The sequence below is a fragment of the Podarcis pityusensis genome, assembly GCF_964106645.2.
Source record: "Podarcis pityusensis genome assembly, chromosome: 15".
NCBI classification, from domain to species: Eukaryota; Metazoa; Chordata; class Lepidosauria; order Squamata; family Lacertidae; genus Podarcis; species Podarcis pityusensis.
In genome coordinates this window covers 34343975-34368950 of record NC_138040.1, presented here as the reverse complement: position 1 = coordinate 34368950, position 24976 = coordinate 34343975, and the positions used below count along the sequence as shown (strand labels likewise).

At 45.4% G+C, this 24976-nt stretch overlaps 1 protein-coding gene across 8 annotated transcripts in view; it reads right to left on the bottom strand.

Moving 5' to 3' along the window:
- The window catches only part of PKNOX2 (PBX/knotted 1 homeobox 2), a 434276-nt gene that overhangs the window by 99853 nt on the left and 309447 nt on the right, over window positions 1-24976 (bottom strand). For all 8 annotated transcript variants that reach the window (XM_080982483.1, XM_080982489.1, XM_080982485.1 and 5 more), the window contains one exon: window positions 20605-20744. In XM_080982483.1, coding sequence (XP_080838609.1) covers window positions 20605-20744 — 140 coding nt within the window. The remainder of the gene's footprint in view (window positions 1-20604; window positions 20745-24976) is intronic.

The window sequence follows — 24976 nt, the reverse complement described above, 5'->3', positions numbered from 1 at the left end:
ATTTAAGGTTGTGTTTTTGACCTTGCTATGTCTGTCTAGGGGTTGTCTGTTTTTGGAGCAGGGGCCCCGTAGGAATTTTGCCATTTGGCTGATTGGCCGGTGCCATTTGGTTTTTGCCTACCGTGTAGCAAATACCGTAATCACAATTTGTAAGGTTGGCTGTCAGCCATTGGCTCATTCTTTGGAGGAGGGGATTATGGATTGGCTGTGCCTGCCCCTCATTTTTGTTGCTGCTGCTAGGCAATTCCGTTAAAGGAATCAGGGGCTCGATTTGCTCTGTCCGATCCCCTCTCAGGGGTAGGGCCAGGCCAGAGTTCCTGGGAGCATCTGGGGTGAACTCTGTGCTCCCCCAGTATGTTTTCCCTTAGTGACCTCTGGAGGTTCCAGTTGTCAGTCCTGTTCCTGCCGGTACAGGTTCAGGTAGTCCGAACCAATGCCTAAGCAACCACTCACATGCTGTAATCAATAAAGTTGTGGCCAAATTAACGCCAAAAAATCTTTAACAAATATTCTGTGTCCTGTGTGATTTCTTTTGGAGGGGGTTTGGGGGTCTTCACACACAAAAAGGCTTGTACATGCTCACAGAATTTTTTCAAAATCAGGGCTGCAAAACTGTGGCTTTTTCTTTTTGCTGTAACAGATAAGGAATGTAGAAATGTTTTCAAAAATACGAAAGGAAGGATGCTGTCGGCTGTCGTGATCAGCCTAGGCCTCTGTGGCACTGCTTTGGCTTCCATCGTTTGCCACTCTCTAGATGCTGGTTGGCAGACTCATGGACTGGACTTTGCTCCCCGGTTCCAGGTCTAGTTGCCCCAGTAATCCTTGGAGTCAGGGAAGAATGAGAACTGGTAGCTGGACCATAAAGAAGGCTGATTGCCGAAGAATTGATGCTTTTGAATTATGGTGCTGGAGGAGACTCTTGAGAGTCCCATGGACTGCAAGAAGATCAAACCTATCCATTCTGAAGGAAATCAGCCCTGAGTGCTCACTGGAAGGACAGATCGTGAAGCTGAGGCTCTAATACTTTGGCCACCTCATGAGAAGAGAAGACTCCCTGGAAAAGACCCTGATGTTGGGAAAGATGGAGGGTACAAGGAGAAGGGGACGACAGAGGACGAGATGGTTGGACAGTGTTCTTGAAGCTACCAACATGAGTTTGACCAAACTGCGGGAGGCAGGAAGACAGGAGTGCCTGGCATGCTCTGGTCCATGGGGTCACGAAGAGTAGGACACAACTAAACGACTAAACAACAACAATCAACCGCCATGCTGGGTAAACTTGAAAATTTACATGGCCAAAGCTAACTACCAAGTACTTGCAATGTGTTGGTGGTTTTGACACATTTGACAGCACACTGAGTACACCTGTACATCTGAAGCAGCTTTGCAAAAGATTAAGACGGCATACCAGGCTTGGGGTGTTTTGGATATGCTGTAAAGTCAATGGCACTTCATAATGATGTTATTTCAGGATATAAGCAAGGGCTGGCATGTATTAAGAGTGCCGTAATGGCATCCTCATCAGCTCAGAAGCCAAGCACAAATTTCCTGGGAAACTTACACCAGCTTAGCTGTGATGCAAAGCTCCAGAAACACACACCAGTCATTTTCCACCGAATTCCTAGGATAGTTGCAAAAGGCAGAGTATTCCAAAATTTCATTGCTTTTGCAGACATCAAAGAAGCCCCTTATCCAAGTGGTTTTCTAGGCTGTTGAACTCTTCCCCCCTCCATTAGTTTAAACATTAGCCACAGTGCTAGCATTTTTTTAAAAATGAGAAGTGCTGAATCTTAGCCATCATCCTAGAGGAGCTTTACCTTCTTGTTGAAGTCAATAGGACTTACAACTGCCACAGTGGATCATATCCATAGTTCTCTGAACACAAAGCACTCTCCTTCTCAACTTCATATCTCCACTAACATCATTTTTCAAAGTCATGAAAGTTTGACTCCTTCCCTACAGATTCCTCCCAGGTATCAATATCAGCAGAAGATATCCTTTTGGTAGTTCCACTGATCTCAGAAAGTGAGAGACAGCCCAGAAGAGGGTATTATATGTGGCAACCCCTAAGTTGTTGATTTCCTTCCCCGTGGAGGTGCACCTCGCATAGTTTTCATCGTAAGCTAAAGACACACCTCTTTACCCTGACCTTTGACACATGAGACATACGTATATTTGGGGATCTTGATTGCAATCAAAGAGTCATAGAGTTCGAAGGTACCCCAAGGACCATCTAGTACAACCCCCTACAATGCTGGAAGCACAATTATATCAGTTAATAGATGACAGAATCACAGAATTGGAAGGGACAAGGAGGATCATCTCCAGTGTGAGAGCCAGTGTGGTGTAGTGGTTAAGAGCGGTAGTCTCGTAATCTGGGGAACCGGGTTCGCGTCTCTGCTCCTCCACATGCAGCTGCTGGGTGACCTTGGGCCAGTCACACTTCTTTGAAGTCTCTCAGCCCCACTCACCTCACAGAGTGTTTGTTGTGGGGGAGGAAGGGAAAGGAGAATGTTAGCCGCTTTGAGACTCCTGAAGGGGAGTGAAAGGCGGGATATCAAATCCAAACTACTCTTCTTCTTCTTCTTCTTCTTCTTCTTCTTCTTCTTCTTCTTCTTCTGTAGTGGTTCTCAACCTGTGGGTCACCAGATGTTGTTGGACTACAACTCCCAGCATCCCTAGCTAGCAAGGCCAACAACATCTGGGAACCCAAAGGTTGAGAACCGCTGATCTAGTCCATGGGTAGGCAAACTAAGGCCCAGGGGCCGGATCCGGCCCAATCGCCTTCTAAATCCGGCCCACAGACGGTCTGGGAATCAGCATGTTTTTACCTGAGTAGAATGTATCCTTTTATTTAAAATGCATCTCTGGGTTATTTGTGGGGCATAGGAATTCGTTCATTCCCCCCCCTTCAAAATATAGTCCGGCCCCCCACAAGGTCCGAGGAACAGTGGACCGGCCCCCTGCTGAAAAAGTTTGCTGACTCCTGATTTAGTCCAACCCTCTGCAATGCAGGAATATTTTAACTGTTTTAAATACAGTCATACTTCGGGTTAAATATGCTTCAGCTTGAGCGTTTTCAGGTTACGCTCCGCGGCGACCCGGAAGTAACAGAATGCGTTACTTACAGGGTTCGCCGCTCGCGCATGCGCAGATGCTCAAAATGACGTCACGCGCATGTGTGGAAGCGGCGTATCGCAACCCGCACATGCACAGACGCGGGTTGCGTTCACATCCAGAGGTACCACCGTATTGCATTTTTAGATTGCCGTGACCCCCTCTGGGACCTTGTAGTGAACAGCAGGTAAGGAATCTTAAATAATAATAGTAAGAGTAAGAGTACCCCCTCAGCAAGCATATTCTTTCCACGATGGGTGAACAAGATCTAGGTATTGGTCAGTATTGCTATGAATAAGTGTACAGTATTTTTTTTAAAAAAAATCAGCTGGAAGGACCCTAGGCTGAGTAAAATGAGCCCTGATATTGAGCAGAACGCACTGGCGAATCCACCCTCCCCATCTCCCTCTCTCTCTCCCTCCCTCCCTCTCTCAAGCCATTCAGAATTTGGAGGAAATAAATCTCTCTACACTAATTCAGGGAAAGTTTGATCCTCGTCAGCGCAGAACAAATAAAAGGGCTGAACTGGCCTGACATTTTACTGCAGAAGAGAGGTCGTTTTCAGCCACTAATAAAAAGGATTTGACACACGCTAATAAAGAGAAATGAATTCCTCTAATGGCCTAATTTAGCACATTCAGCACTGTTCTGCCTGCAAGTGAGCCAGGAGGGGAACTGCCAGGAGAGAATGCGGACAGGGGAGGGAAGGCTGGGGAGGGGGGGAAATCAGGATTTTAGAATACCAGTATGCGGCTCTTGCTGCCCAGTTTCCCGTAAGGAGCAACAGATAGGGATAAACTGTATGCCACTCTAAATTACAAAATTAAAATACAGCAAAAAACACATTAAAACTGCGATGTTGTGAAAGGTAAATAACCCCCCTTTATTTATTAACAGGGTTATCATTTCATACGGAAAGGGGAAAAGGATGCTGTTTGAGGATTATTAGCCCAGGGGCTGTTATCCTGGCATAAAATCCCATCTATACCACAAACAAGGATGTTGAAGCTACAGAGCATGCTTGCTGATTTATTTTCTGTCATTTGCAGGTCACCATGTCATTTTATGGAATCTGAATCCCATCCCCAAGAATTATCAGGCCTCTCTGTGTTCCCAGATAATTAGGGCCTGAGAAAATTGCTTTGCAGGCCAGATTTGGCTCATGGGCCACCAGTCGGCCATCACTATTTTGAATAATTTCTTATCCCAGAAAAAAAGAAAACACACCACAAGAGTCGAGTCAAGAGCATTTGGCAGGGGTTGTTGACTCACCAATCACCTCTCTTATACCCCTTGAACATTGCAGCAAGCCAGAGGTTTTAAATGAGGTTCAGGGACTGTTACCTCAGGATAAATGACTGTGAAACGAGGTCTGGGAATTTGTAGGCCAAATAATGAATAAACTGCGGCCGTATTGCAGCTCAGTGTCCAAGCTGAACGATGGGGGTGGAGACGCTCCTTCAGGTATACTGGGCCGCGGCCATTTAGGGCTTTAAAGGTCACCACCAACACTTTGAATGGTGCTCAGAAACGTACTGGGAACCAGTGTAGATCCTTCAGGACCGGTGTTATAAGGTAGACTCTGCACACAACATACCCTCCAACACGTCAAGGCAAAAAAAAGGATCCTCTCCCAGAAGTCAAATGGCCTGTGTAAGATCATGGCCCACAAAGACCCACATTTTGGGGGGCCAGGCTCTCGCATGAGAGCACAGCACCCAAAAGCATGTGTTCTAGGGCACCATGTGAGGTCGCAGCCCTGAAAAAGTGCTTTCTGGGGTCAAGATCTGAGTGCAAAGATTGCAGTGCCCAAAATGGCTGCTGTGCTCTTGTGCAAAAAAGGGATGTCCCCGTTACCCAGACAGTTGAATGGTATGCGCACATACATTCTGATGTGAACGGTCCCTCTGTTTCAATATATATGATGAGCTTTCGTGAGCTGACCTTCTCCCTCCATAGCGAAGTAATGCTAAGTGACTTGCTTTTGCCAGAGCTGTTGGAACATATTTAACATCACGTATAACGCAAATAGGGTGACCATTTACATAGAGTCCCCAAAGAGGAAATACATCATCTGAAAAAAGGACATCCATTTGCATAAGATTTGTGTACACTAATTTGTATGTATAGATCAGGGGTCAGCAAACTTTTTCAGCAGGGGGCCGGTCCACTGTCCCTCAGACCTTGTGGGGGGCCGGACTATATATTTTTTTTTTGGGGGGGATGAATGAATTCTTATGCCCCACAAATAACCCAGAGGTGCATTTTAAATAAAAGGACGCATTCTACTCATGTAAAAACACAAGGCAGGCCCCACAAATAACTCAGAGATGCATTTTAAATAAAAGGACACATTCTTCTCATGTAAAAACACGCTGATTCCTGGACTGTCTGTCGGCCGGATTTAGAAGGCGATTGGGCCAGATCCGGCCCCCGGTCCTTAGGTTGCCTACCCATGGTATAGATGCATACTTCAGAACTAGTTACTATAATTTAAATAGGAACCATGGTACATCTCCACAAGCTGGGGAAAACTCCTCAGCCTTGTGTCTCGGTGCTCACTGTGGATGGACAAATTCTAGATGCCTCCTGCTCTCTCTTCTTAAGGATCTTTAATTTTAAACCAGAACTGGACAGGGCAGCCCTTCGAACAGAGAACTCTTTGAGAGATCTGTCCTATGTCAAGAAAGAGACAGAGCCCCCTTACTCATGAATGTCCATGACACAACTTAAGTTCAGCACCTTTTTCTAATCCTTCCACGTAGGAGAAAGAAATGTAGATTCGGGCTTTTATTTAGCTTTTGTTTTTCATGGCAGGGGAGAAACCATTTTTATGTACATTTTCTGGAGAGAAAGGGACTCAAGTCTGCTTTGCAGAGGCTAAGAAAATAATAATAATAATAATAATAATAATAATAATAATAATAATAATCTTCACAGCATTTCTGTTCCTGCTTTGCCCAAACCGGCAAGGAAACCTCAGCTTCTAGAATATGAAAAGGTTGCAAAGAAGAAACCGTCACGCATGACGGAACTGAAAGACATCTCGCTGAATAGCGGGGCTCTGGAAACATGTTTTGTGGAGGCAGAGCAAGGGGGAAGAAATAATTTTGCAAAGTTCTTTTTATGGGTGATAAAACTCCCGACACACTATAAACCCGAGCAGTAACTTCATAGCCACTCAACCATTTTCTTCCGAGTGACCTTGGCCGGGAAAGCCGACCTCAATTAGAGAGCCAACCAACTGTACCGTGGTCTGACTGCCGGGCAGTTCTTGCCTTCCCCCATGAGCGACCTTGGAAGCCTCTGCCGTGTGCAAGGGACTCGGCGTTTCGGCTTTTACAGCCGACGCTAACAGACAGAAAAAATAATTTAGCAGGGCATTAACTCTGATATTTAGTTCGGGAGCCAGAAGTTGTCTTTCACCTACCAGTTGCTTACTTGCCCCCCTCTCTTGCAGATCCACAGGACAGCTGGATCCGCACTGCTCATTTATCACAGATTGGCACAGAGGGATCTGAGCTGCTCCTTCTTCCACTATAAAGTGTGTGTGATTTGCATGACTACCACTGATAACTGTTTACAGGCACTGCGCCGTGTGGCAAAACCAAATGAGGTTAGCAACACAGACTGAAACCTGTGTCTCAGGCCTTTTCCATACCTGGATTACTCAAACCTTGTAGCTGCAGATACGAGGGATTACACCTGGGATGTGAAGTCTACGCTCAGCCACTGAGCTATGGTCCCTTTTATTAAAGAGCAAAATTCATTCCCCCCCCCCCCCCGGTGCTTGATCCTACCTGCAAGAAGGTATTATTTATTAAACTATTTATATTCTGCTGTTTTGGGCTTCCAGTTCAACACTCATAGCAATAGTCCTGGATCCAACTTGATGAAGAACTGGTTTCTACCAAAATATTCACCGCTCAGGTTGGTGCAAAATGTAGTTCAAAGGCACAGCAGGTGCTACATATGCCTATACAGTGGTACCTCTGGTTGCGAACGGGATCCGTTCCAGACACCCATTTTCAACATGAAAAGAGTGCAAACTGAAGCGCCGTATCTGCGCAGGTGCGCAGCGCGATTTGGCGCTTGTGCCCATGTGCGAGCGGCGAAACCTGGAAGTATCCCTTTCCGGTACTTCCGGGTCGCTGCAGAAAGCAACCTGAAAAAACGTAACATGAAGCAAACGTAACGTGAGGTGTGACTGCACAAGCAAAGACGCTGGTCCAACAACAACAACATGCCCCCTGCAAACACGACTTAGCGTGGCAAATGGTTCTGTTCTGGAGACTGGTCAAGCAACTGGGCATTTCTCCAAGAAGGCTGAACTGAAGGCATGCCTGTTGACATCTGTGCGAGGTGGTGATGGAGGATGTTGGCATCTCTGTGAGCTGGGTGATGGAGGAGGTGTTACTGCCTCATCAGAAGTGGATGGGACAGGTGAGGTAAGGTAATGACTACCTCTGGAGAGGTGGGACTGGACAGGATTTCTGACAACTCTGGAGGCAGAGTTGGTGGCCAGACAGGCAAAATGGACAAGCCAGAGCTGGCCTCTCAGAAAGCCCCAGAGGTGGAGCCCATGCCTTGCACTCCAGGGACTGATGAAGGGATGGGACAAGACAAGGAAGATCCATCCACACACCCACCCCATGGGAACTTCCCCATTATCCTTTCCCTTACGTTCTCCCAACCCAGGTAGAGGCCTTCCCAGCCCACTAGATGCCCCCGCAGGGTCACCTGTCAGCCCCATTCTCCCTCTCTGTCCTGGCCCAGGCAGCCCCATTCTCCTTCTCAGGGTCTACAACAGTGACAACAACAGCAACAATGGCAAACAGCTAAAGGAACAACCTTAGCTCTTATTTGGGGAGCAGTGGGGCTGAATGGTGTGCCACTATATCCAAAGCTCTGCCACGAGCACCAGTCATGGCAGAAGGTTGGTGGCGCTTAATAGAAATTTAATAAGCCTAATCTTATGCTGGCTACTGCCAGTGGAAGCACCAATGTCAGTAGCCTGTCAGCAGCTCATGATGCCATGTGGAGGAAAATCTTCACTGCATCCTAACAGAGCCTCTGAGTGTCCCTATTTTTCAGGGCCATCCCTGATTTAGAGAAGCCGCCCAGTTTTCTGATTTGATCCTGATTTGACTCACCATGAATGGCTCCCTTGTCCTCTTATAATGGCAATGGCACCCACCTGAGAGGTGCCAGAACTGAGTGCCGGTGAGTTCTGGCTGAAAAAAAAAAGCCCTGGATTTTTCTAAGGTGGTAGTGAGGAGGAACTAAGAGCCTTGGAAGAGCCTTGGAGGGACTTTCAGAGCCTGGGTGCCACTACTGAAAAAGTCCTGTCCTGTGTATGTGCTGCAAAGGATGAAGCAACTTGGAACAGAACATTCCCAGAAGCAGAGGTGCCAAGTTGCCCTCAGCATTGAGGGAGGCACAGCATGTGTGTGTGACATCACACGTGTTGAGTGTGTGTGACATCATGTGTGTTGAACGTGTGTGATGTCACTCGTGCGCCGTCACACCGTCTGGAGGAGACCGAGCCCTCTGGAGGAGCCAGTCACTGAAGCTGCGCCATGCTCAGCTCCACACTTGGCCTCCTCCTAGCACTATCCAGTCATTGCTCTTCTGCTGTAAGCTACAAACAGAATTGCAGCTGAATTTCCGGTTATTTTGGTGTGTCCACCCCGTTATGTTCTGTCTGCTGCTGTGGGTATGACACAGCTGTGAGGATGGGGAAGTCACAGTTCGCCTCAGCAGCCATTTTAAGGCTGATTTTTACATTTGTGCCAAAGCACTTTTAAAAAAATCAATAAATTAAAGCTCTGTTGGATTTTTTAATAAAAAAAAATAGTTTTTCAGTGTTACAAACTTTTCACGCAAATCCAAAGCTCAGAAATGATTGTGACCTAGAAGCAGTGGGGTTTTTTTTATACATAAAAAAGACAAAATAATATATTTTTTAATTAGCACCATGACACTTTTTCATTTAAGCACTATTGTGCGATTCTTTTTTTTAATGTAACCGAAAGAAACATATTAACTCTACTCTAAAAGATGGATTGCACACACAGAGATATGTATAAAATGGCGCTTACTGGAACAGGAATAGTGAAGATGTTCCAGAGGTTACAGTTCACACCTCTTGAAAACTACGGCAGAGTAGCACTAATGTGATCTATCCTTGCGGCGATTATTCCATTCTGTCTAAAAAAAGAAAATGTAAGACTTTCGGCCGTCAAGGTGGGCAGAGGAAGATGGAAGTCCCACAGGGGACAAGCAACGGCCCAACAATTTTATGCCAACTTCATGTAGATGCCCCACATAGTGAAAGAAGCGTGGCAATTTCATGCTAACCTCCTAGGGCAGAACCATCTTTAGTTAATTCATCGCCATCATAACCAGTACTAATTTCCCTAGATTCCCACTTTTCTCACAAGGACATGTTTCTGTTTACCCGTATTCTCCAGCTTATTTACCCGTTTGCAAGTCAAATGGATATTTCTAACCTAATCTGATTTCAATAAATTTTATAGTTCTTACTTAGGGGGTGGGAAGTCCTGTTTGGATGTTCCAGGCATTCATTGCTTTTGGGCTGTGGAATGATGTCTGGACACTTAAGTACGCAAAACAGCATGGGTAGCATTAAGCATGTGAAGTCCTGTGGCCTTGATTTGATCTGCCCCACCTAGATAGGGCAGAATTTCTCCTCCAGCTCTCAATTTGATGGCTTTTTGTTTAGTCCAGGTAATTATCCCAGCAGTAACATTTTTCATGGCCTTTTTAATCTGCCTCACTTGTCTTCCCCCCTCCAATAGTTAGAGACCATAATACCAAAAATCTGTCATCAAGCGTGATCAAGAATTCCCAGAGTTAGCACATATAAGTGCATTTACATTACATTAAAAGTCTCTTAGATGCTCAGTGACTCATTGTTTATAAGGCCAGCAGGGACATATACAACAATTTACTCCAATCTGTTGCACACACACAAGAGTGCACACACATTTATTGGATTCAGGCCAATTTAGTTGCAATCAGATTCTACTGAAATTGATAGAATTTGGGGGTTAGAGATGTCTCAAGAAATCAAGCAGGAGTGTTTGAAAAGCTGAATACCTCCCTCAATGTCTGCAAGAACTGGGGCGAGAGTCACAGCCCACCTGAGTTTTCTAATTTCCTCCTCCCTCCCAATACATTTTCCTTTGGTGCTGTTTCTTTTTAGATTATTTGAGCGATCTGTAAGCCCCTCGAAGCCTTTTTATTTTATTTTATGGCTGAAGAGCAGGAGAAAAATTCTTTAAATAAATATGTAAGGTGCAATTTCAAAAATAATTACTATAATGTAGAAAGAAATACACCCCTTCACCCACTTTTATTTCTCTATTTAAGTATGATATATGTAACTAATGATAAAAAGAATGGGCATTGAATCAAAAATTTTTGAACTGTTACTGGTACAAACTATTACTTGCCTGTATGTCCACCAGCCTAAATAACATCAGATGTTATTGTACATCATAATGCAATTGCAATAACTCTGGCATTCATTCTCTCTAATGTCTTGGTCTACAAGTTAAAAATGATATTATTTTGTAAGTCTATGAAAATAAATTTTAATATATTTTTTATTTTATTTTTAAAAGTATAAAAACAAATTTAAAAAGAAAGCAAGAAATACACCACATTTCACCGCAGAGGGCAAGACTGCACTATACAACTGAAGCACTATCATGACATTTTAAACAATCATAGCTTCCCACCAAAAAATCCTGGAGGCTGTAGTTTGTTAAGACTCTTGAGAGTTGCTAGGAGACACCTCTTCCCCTTTCAAAGCTACAATTCCCTGTGAGGTTCAGCAATCAAATCCCCCTCTTCCATAAGGGAACTGGGGGCCTATTTACTCTCAGCAGCCTTAACAAACTACACTCCCATGATTCTTTGGGGGATATAATAATAATAATAATAATAATAATAATAATAATAATATATTATTTATACACCGCTTATCTGGCTGGGTTTCCCCAGCCACTCTGGGCGGCTTCCAACAAAATATTAAAATACAATAGTCCATTAAACATTAAAAGCTTCCCTAAACAGGGCTGCCTTCAGATGTCTTCTAAAAGTCTGGTAGTTGTTGTTCTCTTTGACATCTGGTGGGAGGGCGTTCCACGGGGCTGGTGCCACTACCAAGAAGGCCCTCTGCAGTGCAGATGGGGTCTGTGACTGAGCCGTGTAACTGTTGTTTGCTGTCCAGGTGTTGTTGTTTTTTTACAGATGGGCAACCTCTAGGCAGAGGAAGGGGGTGCGGTGGAGGCGGGTCACCCCGGGTGCCACCACTGAGGGGGGTGACAAAATGCCAGGCGGCACTCACCACGGGGCCTGCAGTGAACCTGAGCCACGCGTCCCAGTGGCTTGGGCGCGTGCAGGCTCTGCGCTGCCCAAATGGTCCACCCGCTGCCTCCCCCCCCAGCTGTAGGGCGGCGGAATGGGAGGAGGCAGGCAGACTCCAGAGACCTCACAGTGCGCCCCGCCCTCGCCCCGCCCCTGGGCACGCCACCCCAGGCGCCCGAGCAGCTTCCTCTGCCGCTGCTTCTAGACCCCTCCTGCTCTCAAGTCTAAGGGTTGTTCATATTTAAAGCGGACTTTTTCAGACAACTGTCCTGTGACAGCGCTTCAAAGGCAGGGCTGTGCTCTGAAAAGTTCACCACGTGGCCATCCGAGTGCATGGGCCACAGACCCCATAGCACCACTGCTTCCTTTTTTTTAACCTATTGCGAATGATGGGAATGGGGAAGGGCCGTAGCTCAATGATAGAACTGTCAGAGCTCGTCCTACACTTGAGTAGGACCCTGGTAGAGACACATGCTCAACTGGCATGTTCTCTCCCTCCTGGTCATTCGTTTGGGAGCTTCAAAAGCTTTCTTCTGCCCGAAAAACACAGTGACCGATGTCAACAGAGATCGGCACACTTAGGGATCCGCAGAGTGTTTGCAATTCGCGTGACAGACCTCAGCAACTCAGCATTTTGGCTAATCTACTTTATTTACATATAAACACACACGGAGTACTGCAACATGGCTCCCTCTCTCTCTAGCATCAGACAGCAAAGAGAACAAACGAAGGACAATAGTCCCACTTCACAGAACACAGTAACACAAAAATCCTGTCTCTGTCACTTCCCACTCTGTGGAGTCAAAACATACACCGTCATGTGATAGACAAAAATCCCATGACTGCAATCACGGAGCAGGAATTCTAACAAGAACATGTACTTTGCTCGCAGGCTCAATCCCAGGTTCAATCCTTCAGGTAGTGCTGGGAATATCCCCAGTTGGGATTCAAAATTTATAGTGTGTTATGCAGGGGTCAGCAAACCTTTTCAGCAGGGAGCCGGTCCACTGTCCCTCAGATCTTGTGGGGGGCCGGACTATATTTATTTGGGGGGAAATGAATGAATTCCTATGCCCCACAAATAACCCAGAGATGCATTTTAAATAAAAGCACATTCTACTCATGTAAAAACACACTGATTCCAGGACTGTCCGCGGGCCAGATTTAGAAGGCGATTGGGCCAGATCCGGCCCCTGGGCCTTAGTTTGCCTACCCATGGTGTTATGCGCTAAAAGAGAATTTTATGAAGGCGGTATCTGATGCCGAGTAAGTTAGCAAATATGTATAAATTGGAATCAGGTAACTGCTGGAAATACAAAGAGACAGGAGGCACGTTTTGCCACAGGTGGTGGACATGTAAATTGGCCAAGGGCTTCTGGGAGATGATATATAACAAAATGAAAATAGGTCTTTTATAAAAAGACCAGACGCCTATCTTTTAGGAATAACTGAGTCAGATTTCCCCAGAGATCAAAATGATCTGTTTATTTATGTAACTATGGCAGCCCAAATGGTACATGCCCAGAAATGGAGGGAGGGAGCAGGAGGAGGAGTAGCAGATGAAAATGATGGAGTATGCAGAATTGGCAAGTTTAACCAGCGGAATAAGAGATCGAGAAGAAAGGGCATTTAAGGAAGATTGGAAAATGTTTGTTGAATATTTGAAGAATCACTGTAAACCAGTTAGAACGTTAGCAGGACTAGAGTAAATTCAGCAGTAAAAATTACCTTGAGATAAAATGAGAAAGGCAAAAACGGAGTAAATATAATATGTAGCTATAAGCGGCAGGGCCGTAGCTAAGGGCTGATGAGGTGGGCCCCCATCAAGGGCGAAGGCAGGGGCGCGCACGCATAAATATGTAATATGTCTATAAATAAAAATATTGATTATTGCCTCATAAGAAAAGGTTTTAAGTAGAGGGTGAATTGAATTGGGGGGGGGGGGTTGGAGGAGAGGCAGAAAGAAGAGCTAAAATGTCCATGGTTAGGGACGCAATCTGGACGGTTCTGCCAGGGGCGCAAGATCACCTAGCTACGGCTCTGATAAGGGGTAATCAGAAGAAATCATGGAAGGGAAGTCGATGTTTCATGTTTTGCTTTGTTCATGTGATTACGAAAATTATAAATAAAATTTATAATAAACTTTTTTTTTAATTTAAAGGGAATATCCTCAGTTGGAAACTTTGGAGAGCTGCTGCCAGCCAGTGTAGACAACATTGAGCCAGATGGACTGGTGGTTTGAGCTGCCATAAGGCACCTTCCTATGTTCCTAACAGTAGTTAATACCCATAGCTCAAGGCAGAAGGAGGCATCAAAATGCTGGATGTGTCTCAATTTGCTTTTTAAACAGTCTTGCAAATATGTCCACAAAAGTTAGTAGCATGAGGGATTTTCTTTTCTTTCTTTTTTAGTGGTCTACCAAGAGATCACTAACCTGTGCTGCCTCCTTCGTGGCAAGATGGCAACGGGAAGTACTAGCCCAGGCATCCCCAAACTTGGCCCTCCAGCTGTTTGGGGACTACAACTCCCATCACCCCTAGCTAGCAGGACCAGTGGTCAGGGATGATGAGAACTGTAGTCCCAAAACATCTTGAAGGCCGAGTTTGGGGATGCCTGTACTAGCCTCATAGCAAATTAATAATATTCTTTTTTTTAAATAAAAAACCGCACCAAATTAGGCTGGTAGGGTGAAGGGGACAGGGATGTGGGATGAGTTTACCTTTCTGTACAGTCAGCATGGAAACCAGGCAGACAGATGGGAAAAGAATGGGGAGATCTATGCCAGCAGCCCTCTACTGCCTGCACAGAATTCACGGTCGCCAGTGCCTACTAGGAAAATGGTTAAATCTAAGGCTGTTTAAAAATCAGGTAAAAGAGAAGTGCAGAGGACAAAGTCAGGTGGACTTTATTTGTTCAGGGACTTGTTGCCTCTGATGTCTACCCAATAACGAAAGATTTAGCATTGCGGGGTACCGTATTTTCCCGTGTATAAGACAATATTATTTTCTTAGAAGCTCAATAACTCTAGGCAATCTCCCCCCAAGAAAAGCTCAACAACTTTGGGCAATTCCACCCCCCCCCCCATTTTTTGTTGCGGTCTAAAAAAATTAGGGGCTGTCTTAACACGGAAAAATACGGTATGTTGGGCAAGGAACTGGCCTGATTAAACACTGAAGCCCCCAGTCCTAGGGATTTTGTTGACCGAGGAGCTGCTTGACAGGCCCCAATTCATTTTCAGTTATTTTGTCCCACATTTCCTGTGCAAAATGGTAGTGCAAGCTTTAAAATAATGGGACAGTTATTCCATAAAACTTTGTGCAGGTTTCAGAATGCTTCGAAGCATCAACGAAGAACTTGTAAGCAAGGTTTTGAGGTTTGTTGCAACTTGCACAAAGGAGAGTTTCCCGCAGAATCTTTTTCAGCGGCGAACAACCTCAAAGCCAAAGGCTCCCAACAGAAACATTTTATTCTATTGTCTCCAAGAAAAAAAGCTGCTTTTACTAGATATTAAAGGAAAATAAAATAGAAAATGATCCCCCCGCAACTGAGTGAGTTATAAATTTCAGCACTAACCATAAATCTATCAGAAAGTGCATTTCTCTGGATGTCTACGGAAAGCGTAGAGTGCACTCTGGCAGAAGAAAGCTTCCGGATATAAATGGGGGTTCCGCTAAACGTTGCAATGACTGCACATGAGTTATGACTTTCAGGCAGCATCACTTCCACAACAGCCAAAAAACAAACAAGCAGAACACTCCTGTCCATTACGGTGAAATAGATTAAACCGCTGTAGACAAAAAATGTGTTATCCTCAACCAGCTCTTTAGAGTCCGAGCTGACTCACATCACCACTAAGCACATAATAGGTGCAAACCACTTAAGAACCATCTCCCTCTCCTGTGGCACAGTGGTTGCCCCGCACAGGATTTTTTGTGGGCTGCCATACATGCTCAAGCAACAGTGCCAAATGCACCCTTCTCATCATCACAGCTAGGACCTCTGATACCACAAATATGGCCAGTGAAATAGAAAGGGCCTCATTAAAAGATGCAATAGCCCCAAATCAGTAGGGATACAGGGTAGAGTAGGCATAGGCAAACTGGGCCCTCCAGATGTTTTGGGACTACAATTCCCATCATCCCTGACCACTGGTCCTGATAGCTAGGGATCATGGGAAGTGTAGTCCCAAAACATCTGGAGGACCAAGTTTGCCTTTGCCTGAGGTAGAGCATCTGTCTATGCCAGGAATGAGGAATCTATTCACACACACCCCCCGATATTGTTGCAGTCTAACTCCCGTTAGCACCAACCAGCAAGAACAATGTTCAGGGATAGTGCGAGCTATGGTCCAGGGCCGTAGGTTCCTAGTTGATTCCACCCATTGGTTCTCTTCGAGAGAATACAGCAGGCATAGGCGAACTTGGCCCTCCAGATGTTTTGGGACTACAATTCCCATCATCCCTGACCACTGGTCCTGTTAGCTAGGGATCATGGGAGTTGTAGGCCAAAAACATCTGGAGGGCCAAGTTTGCCTATGCCTGGAATAGAGCCACTAAAGCAGTGTTTCTCAACCTTGGGTCCTCAGATGTTGTTGGACTACAACTCACACCATCCCTGAGTTCTGGCCTTGCTAGCTAGGAGTTGACAGGTGTTGTAGTTCAACAATATCTGGGGACCCAAGGTTGAGAAAGGCTGCACTAAAGGCTTTCTGTTCAGGCGTCAGGTTTTGGGGAATCCAATCCCTCCCAGGGTGGCAGCCAAGAATCAGATAAACAATAAAAGTTCTTACCAAGTAATTTTATTCACTATTCACAGCGAGAGAGACAAAGGAATGCAGCCTTCCCTAGATAATGGCGTTGCTCCAAGTAAAGTCCCACCCCCTACGTCTCTCCTATTCTACGTCAGTCCTGCGTCAGCTAATCTGAGCTGTCTCTGAGCTTTCTGTTCTACTACTCTCAATGTTCACCTGGTCCTGGGAGAGGAGAGGTCAGGAATGCTTTCCAAGGACACTGAGTCTGTCAGCTGTCTCTCCCCTGGTGCTTCTTCTTCTTCTTCCTGCTGTTCCTCTCCCAATACTTCCCAGCTTCTCCCCTCTGCAGCCTCTGAACTATGCCCTTCTGCAAACCACTGTTCTGAATCTATACTGTCCTCCTGTTCTCAGGAAGGTTCAGGAGAAGGAGGGGCGGTCCCCACAATTCCTCCTCAGTCCAGCCCCTGACATCAGGTTGAAACTTTGCTTGGCTCATGATAGCCTTTCCTGGATCTCAGCTTATTCTCGCTGCTCCTGGATCCTACTGTGGTGACTTCCTTGCTCAGCTCCGACCAGCGCACCGTTGCTGCTATGAGGTATGCCAGCTCAACGAAGGAGCTCAGCTAAATGAGAACCAGGAAGTAAGAAATGATAATTTGGCTGTCGGAATTTAAGTCTCTCTGAAGCTGCATCTCCTGGTATGGTGGTGCATCTCTTCCTATCCTTAGCTGCTTCTATGGAGCACATTGCTGAGTGTACACAAATTAGACACGTACACCAGTAATGGCCTTAAGTAATCCAGAGCATTTTTCAGGCCAAGGCACCAGTTATTAAACTGCCTTTACTTTGCATTTGGGAGTTGCATGGGCTCTCCTCCACGCATTTCCATAGCAACTAATGTATTTCAGATGGGAAAAGTGGCAGAAGATGGAAGAGATCAAAGGCCAACTCCGTAAGTGGCATGAACAAAACAGGAGATGGGCATAATAAAGTGTGCCACAACTGAGTTTTGCTGTTGTCTCTTGTAGGCATGGACATACGATGCACTGGTGTGTGTGTGTGTGTGTGTGTGTGTGTGTGTGTGTAAGAAAAAAGAGACAGAAATGTTCCTGATATATCACTGATACACAGCCAGATTTCACATACATTAATATTATTTTGCAATTAGCATCACTCATTATCATTCTTGTTAAGGTAAAGGGACCCCTGACCATTAGGTCCAGTCGTGGCTGACTCTGGGGTTTTCGTGCTCATCTCGCTTTATTGGCCGAGGGAGCTGGCGTACAGCTTCCGGGTCATGTGGCCAGCATGACTAAGCCGCTTCTGGCGAATCAGAGCAGCACACGGAAACGCCGTTTACCTTCCCGCCAGAGCGGTACCTATTTATCTACTTGCACTTTGACGTGCTTTCGAACTGCTAGGCTGGCAGGAGCAGGGACTGAGCAATGGGAGCTCACCCCATTGCGGGGATTCGAACCGCCAACCTTCTGATCGGCAAGTCCTAGGCTCTGTGGTTTAACCCACAGTGCCACCTGCGTCCCTATTACATATATAAGAAAGTGTATATAGTTTACACCAGGAGAAAGTTACTTCTTTAAGTTCTATATGGATACTAATCAACGTCAGGGAAGTCTAAGACATTTTGCTGCACAAAATGGCACCACCTCTCATTCCACATTCACACACACACACACACTTTATTTCAGTCCAAAGAACCCCAAAAACAATTTCAAAAGCAAAATAAAACAGAAATACAGGGAAAGGCTTCCAAGGTGATCGCTATGTTTCATCCGAGCATGTAGGTTTCTGTTTGTTAATGCTTCTGAGAGGAACTTAGCCCCAATCATTCTTGTTACTTTAACTATTAAAATACTGAATTTTCTGTTTCATAACAACAAAACCCACCCACCCTCCATTGCTCCTACCCACCCACCCACCCACCCACCCAGCCAGCCACAGTCAATGTCCTACTGACCAACACAGAACAATCATGTAGACAACAACAATGAGGATTCAGGAAATCTATAGGTGTTGAACAAAAATTAGGAGCGATGGCACTAGCCCTGCTCATGGGCTTGCAGTCTAGTAGACACAGAGCAACTGGAAAAGGGGATGGAAGGAGAAGAGTAAAATAAGCACACCCAGGTACCGCTCCTTATAGAGAGGCTCTCCCAAACTGTGTTGTACTTTGGCCAGGTAGCAAACAAGACACTCCTGCACGTTCCATTCAGAACCAGGCACTTTTTCCTGAAGTTTTGGATTTGTGGAAAGAGATTATCTTTCCTAACACATCAATCACCACCAACACAAACTTACTGCTATCACATTCTCCTCTTACTGCTCTCTTTTAGCTTAGGCTGGGGGATTTGGCGCATCAGCATGCAGGTGTGAGACGAGAAATTAAGTGCCACATATATTTTTCTTTTTTATCTGTCCTCTCCAAGAGGAGAGCATAAAAGATACAGCTTAAGCCTTAATTTGAATTGAATAGGGCCTTGTTAAATTTATTGACATGAAATGAAAAATCCCCAATGCGGTTTTGAACTGTCATGCTACCCAGAGGCAAGAAATTTTAATTAAAAAAAAACAAAAAAACCAAAAGAATCCCCTCTAGGCACTCAGTGTGATATACAAGGCTTCGATTCAAACACACTTCTTCTTCTTGCCTTGCCACCCTACCCCACCCGCCGCTGTTCTATCCTGCATCCCTTTTCTCGAGCTCCTTTCTTCACATATAAAACACAAATCTGCTAATATGCAGTGTGAAATCAAAAATTACAAAAGGACTCAAAATTGCAGGCTGCCTCACTCACGCAGCTCATCTGCAGAGGGATTTTTCACATAGCGCAGGCATCGCAGGTCCCCTTCAGGGGTGTTGACATACTCAAGCACCGCGCCGACAATTGGCTGCCCACTGGCAGTCGGCCGTGGGTGCAGAAAGCAAAGAGTGATTCCCCAAAATGAGTTATCACTGGTGGTGTTCAAGCAAATGAGTATTATATGCATGCAATCAATTACCACCGCTATTATGTCACCTCTGGTGAAGGCTCTTCTCTAAGATGTTATTTTTATGCTATACGTTTTAATATTGTTTTAAGTGTGCTTTTAGAGATCGACAAGTGGGACCAGCAACAAAACATGCTCCTCTTCCAGGTTCCAGTCAGCCATGACTTCTTCCAGGATACTAAAAGATGGAAAGGGTTTCGGCACAGCAACTAATCCTCCTTCTCCCTCCTACAGCTTTATTTCCAACTGACAACCAACTTCCTTTGCACCTGGTGGCTATGGAGAATACCTGTTTCTCATTTGGCTGCTTTGTGGGGTGTATAGCTGTCAACTTTTCCCTTTTCTTGCGAGGAATCCTATTTGGAATAAGGGAATTTCCCTTAAAAAAAGGGGAAAGTTGACAGCTATGGTGGGGTGAGCAGTGCTGGCTCCCTTTTCCATGTTCCTACGGAATGCAATGGAGCTTACTCCCAGGATAGAGGGACGCGGGTGGCGCTGTGGTCTAAACCACTGAGCCTCTTGGGCTTGCCGATCAGAAAGTCGGCGGTTCGAGTCCCCACAACGTGGTGAGCTCCCGTTGCTCTGTCCCAGCTCCTGCCAACCTAGCAGTTCAAAAGCATGCCAGTGCGAGTAGATAAATAGGTACCACTGTGGCAGGAAGGTAAACAGCATTTCCATGCACTCTGGCACTCGTCACAGTCCTCTGTTGCGCCAGAAGCAGTTTTGTCATGCTGGCCACATGACCCAGAAAGCTGTCTGTGGGCAAACACCGGCTCCCTCAGCCTGAAAGCGAGATGAGTGCCACAACCCCATAGCCGCCTTTGACTGGACTTAACCGCCAGGGTGTTCTTTACCTTTACCTACCCCCAGGAAATTTTTAGATTTCTTTAAATCAGGAGTCAACCTTACTTTTGAGTGCTCTGAATATGTCCGACCCCTAAAACTGAAGTGGTCTGCGTTCAGCCAGAGAGAATCAAGATGCATTTGCATTGCCAAAGAAGAAACGGATCACGCAGACAGGGCCCCTAAGCCATTCTTCCTCCATCGTTCAAAACATTCATTGCCACATCACCATTCTGTTGCCTGTAATTTAACTCCAGCTCCAACAAAGAAAGCAAATCTCTTTTAAGTCCTCAGCTTGAGGCTCACCTAGTTGAACATGCACTGGAACCTGTCTTTTTCAGTCTATTGACAAAGACGGCTAAGAAGCAGCCTCTGTGCAGCATCTCGCTGACAAGATAGCCCCAGGCCAGATTCCAGTAATATCTCAGCATGCCGCTACAGGGATGGGAAGCGACATTAAAGAGCAGCCTGGCAGCAGAATCCCTCTGTACCTGTAGACAGCTCGCTTGTCAGCCTCCAGTTGTGCCTGAGGGTCGATGGGAGTGCTGGGGATAGGAGTGTTGGCGGCTGCCGAAGGTGTGTTGATGTGTACTGGCTGGGCTTTGGCCGGCTGTTGCGCTGTGGCAGTCATCTGTTAAGAAGAGGACAGGAAAGCAAGAGGTTTAAAGGCAAAAGAAATCAGATTATGCACACACGGTTGCTTTTGGGAGGAGAAGCGGGGAACTCCACTAGCATTTCTAAGGGTCGCTTGAAAGCAGGGATGTCAGAAAGTTCTGTAGGAAATGGAAGTGCAAGTGGAAATTGCCACCATTCTCATGTTCGCCCAAGGTCAGGAATGGAAATCACGCAAGTGAATGCAACTGATATTTGCTAATCATTAGGGGTTTTTTTTAGTCCACGAGCATTGCATAAATAACCACATTGTTTTCAGCATTGCTTTTGACATTTTCCTCCCGTCGAAATGCATTTAGTTACATAATTATGTCAGTTTGGGCCATAGTAGCAAGACAGAGAATGTACGTTTTAGCAGAAGCCAAACTGTAGCAGAACGGAAACAGCGCTGGTTGCAAGAATACAGGTTGGAATAGAAAACTGATGCTTTCTTACATCCTTGCTTACAAGCATATCAGAGCGTGAAAGAACAACATTTTCTGTATTCCATATGGAAATTTCAGTGCCACCAGCCTACTTTCTTCTATATGTAGCTGTTGAACTGTGTTTATGCCAAAATGATGCTGGCGTTTGTGGAGTTCCAAGAATCTTTTGCAGTTCATTGATTTGTTCTTGAAACATTTTTAATCTTCTCTTTAGTCAAGGATGCATGTTTGTATATAAAGGTTTTTATTAAACACAGGAAACTTAAGCCAATGCTACACATGAAGACACAGGAGATATCTGAACAGAGCGTTCTATTTTAAAAACATATGAAAGAGGGCCTCAGAATCAGATCAGGTTTGTGACACTGAGGAAAGGGATATTTAACCCCCCACATGCCATTTCCCCAATATAACATGATTCCCCAGAAACTGCTATTTGACCTATGGAAGGTAAATATATATAGATAGTAAATGAGATCAGATGGCCTAACCTGTTGCAACTCTTATTCTCTACACAGTTTTTATTCGTGTTTTTACCCTGGTCTATCTCCAACAAATTCATTGCAGTATATAAACTTCTTCCCCACTCCTTTATCTTTAGAACAACCTTACGAGGTAGGCAAGGCTGACTCAAGAACACCCTGTCAATTTCATGGCTGAGTAAGAATTTGAATAGAACACTCTACCCATCCTTACCTAACCTGTGTCCTCCTGATGTCGGACTACAAATCCCATCAGCCCAGCCAACACAGCCCATGGTCAGGGATGATGGGAGTTGTAGTCCAACATTTGAAGGGCACCAGCTTAGGGAAGGCGACTCTAACCACTACACTGGTCAGCAGAATATGAACTCCTCTGCCTCTTTTTAGCCCTCAACCCAGATCTTTTAATAGTAGCATTTATCTTTTGCTATTCTCTCCACCCCACCCTCTCCACCCACCAAAGTAGAATCAAATATGGTATCTGTTTCATGCCCTTACTTTTAGTCAAACCATACATGGAATTCTCCAGCAGAACTCATTGTACAACCAGCATAGAAGTGGTTTGGCTGATGGCTACTAGGCTGGGCGCTCTCTTTTTGCGTTTGGCTTTTGCTAAACTATTATTGCTCCTTGGAATAATGCAATTATCCCCATGCCTAATGGAGTCCCCTGTTAATGTGCTATAGTGCCAAGTTTAAAAGAGAAATAAAGAGCAAGGCCCCTGTGCAAATACCTCGAGTAGGTAATGTATCTGTATAAGATTTCCTGGCAGCGAAAAGGGATTCCATGCCTCAGAAGTAGATTATGAGGTCTAAATGCCCTTCATGTATTTTGCAGCAAACAGACAGAGGTCAGACTGGTTTCAAGCTATACCAATAATGTACTAAGCCTGCCTTGGAAGAGGAGACAGGAATGTGGGCAATGCAGAGGTCTTTCCAACCTATTCTGCTCAAGAAAGTCAATGGAAAGAGACTCAGTTGGAAGAGACCAAAAGGTCACAGCTAAGAGGAGCAGGATCATAAGCCCACTGAGTTGCTTACTTTACTCTCTTCAGGCTGCAGTTCTATTACAGCAGGGTGAGGAACATCTGCCTTTCCAGAAACTATTGAACTACAACTCTCATCAGTCTCAAGAAGTATGTACAATGGTTGGGGGCTATGGGAGTTGCTGGCCAGCAATATCTGGAGGGCCACAAGTTCCTCACCTGTGCAATAACACCCTGCAAAGTGAGCCCCGGAAGTCTTGCCTGGCATACACATACTACCAATCATAAGTGCTAGGTACCTGCTAAGTTTTTGTGTGAAAGTTCCCCCCCCCCCCAAGATGATCATAGGACGTGCCCTGTTGGGTGGTTCAAATCAAAGCCTGAGAAGGCCAAGCATATTTTAATAATGACCAGCAAGATGTCTCTTGGAAGCCCAGAATCTGAGCATTAAATCCCTCTCTTCTTGTTGCCAGCCACTGGTATTCAAAGGCATGCTTCCTATGAACATGGGACGCGGGTGGCGCTGTGGGTTAAACCACAGAACCTAGGACTTGCCGATCAGAAGGTCGGTGGTTTGAATCCCCGCGACGGGGTGAGCTCCCGTTGCTCAGTCCCTGCTCCTGCCAACCTAGCAGTTCAAAAGCACATCAAAGTGCAAGTAGATAAATAGGTACTGCTCCGGTGGGAAGGTAAACGGCGTTTCCGTGCGTTGCTCTGGCATAGCTGTCAACTTTCAGATTTGAAAATAAGGGATCAGCAGCCTCGAAAATAAGGGAACAGCAGGCTCACCTGTCCTGGGGACAGTCTACGGGATATCTAACAATCCGGGATAGCAGCAGAAAGCAGCAGGAAATGGCACTGTAATAAGGGAATTTCCCACAAAAAAAGGGAAGGTTGACAGCTATGTGCTCTGGTTCGCCAGAAGCGGCTTAGTCATGCTGGCCACATGATTCGGAAGCTGTACACCGGCTCCCTCGGCCAATAAAGCGAGATGAGTGCTGCAACCCCAGAGTCGGCCATGACTGGACCTAATGGTCAGGGGTCCCTTTACCTTTACCTATGAACATGGAGATTCAATACGGCCAACGTGAATAGGACAGAATCTCGTACATACTTACTTGGGAGCAAGCCCCACTGATCACAGTAGGGATTGCTTCCAGGCAGACAGGCCAGAGTAAGAAATCCCCTCTCTAGGTTGTGAAAAATGTATTATTTCTGACATAAGGGTTGGGGAAGCTATGGAAAGGTGACCTATTTCAATGGGTTTATACTCTGCTTCTTCCTCCCAAAGGGAGCACAGGGTGGCCAGCAAATATATAATTAATTCAGGGGTATCAACTTGAATACCTCCCCCCCCGCATAATTGATCACATGACACGGCACACACACACTATTTGAATGGAAATGCCCGTCAACTTGGGGGGGGTGTGTGACTCCCTCAAATATTTTATTGACCTCAGTCCCTAGGAGCTGGCTCCTATGAATTAAAGTAACAGCAACAACAAAACCCACTTAAAAACCATCGTGAACATATAAAACAAGCAGAATTCAACACCAGCAAGGTCAACAGGAAAAAAAATGTACAACCCAAAGGCCTGGTGGGATAAAAAGGTCTTCACAACATACCTAAAAGTAGCTGGATTGGGGGACACCTGAGCAGAAAGCAGACAGTGGTTTCATAATCTAGAGGCCACTACCAAGCATGTAACGTGTCACCAAAGCAAAGCAAGAAGAGCCCTGGAAACAGCTGTAGTAGCACTAAGAGAAAACATCTGGATTGATCTCTGAAGTAGCAGATTGTATGGAGAAAAGGAGTTGAAAACTTCAGAGTAAAATAAAACAAAGGGTGTGTGTGTACACACACACACATACACACACACACACATAATAGCAATGGCAACAAGCTGAGAAAGAAAGGCATAAAGGGAGCGCTCAGACTAAAACTCCGAAAAATTGCCTTGTCGCCTCCATTGTTGCTGGCCTGAACAAGGCTAATGAATCACTATGGGCTTCCAAAGGGCTTTGGAAATTCTAAACAGGATTTAAAGCAATTGTATTGCCTCCATTGCTACGGACTGAATGCATTTCACAGCCAAGTGACCAGAGGTCTGTGTAATGCAAGAGATTTTGGAGCTTTTAAAGAGATGAGAGGAATGTAAAGTGAACGTTAATGCATTTTAACAAAGTACCATTGTCGCCCGTTAAGGCAGCTCTGACATGAAGCCATCCAGCCTGCCTTCCCCGGGTCACTTTCTTTGGACTTAATTAAACCAGAAGGTTGATGCTAATGATTGATCAA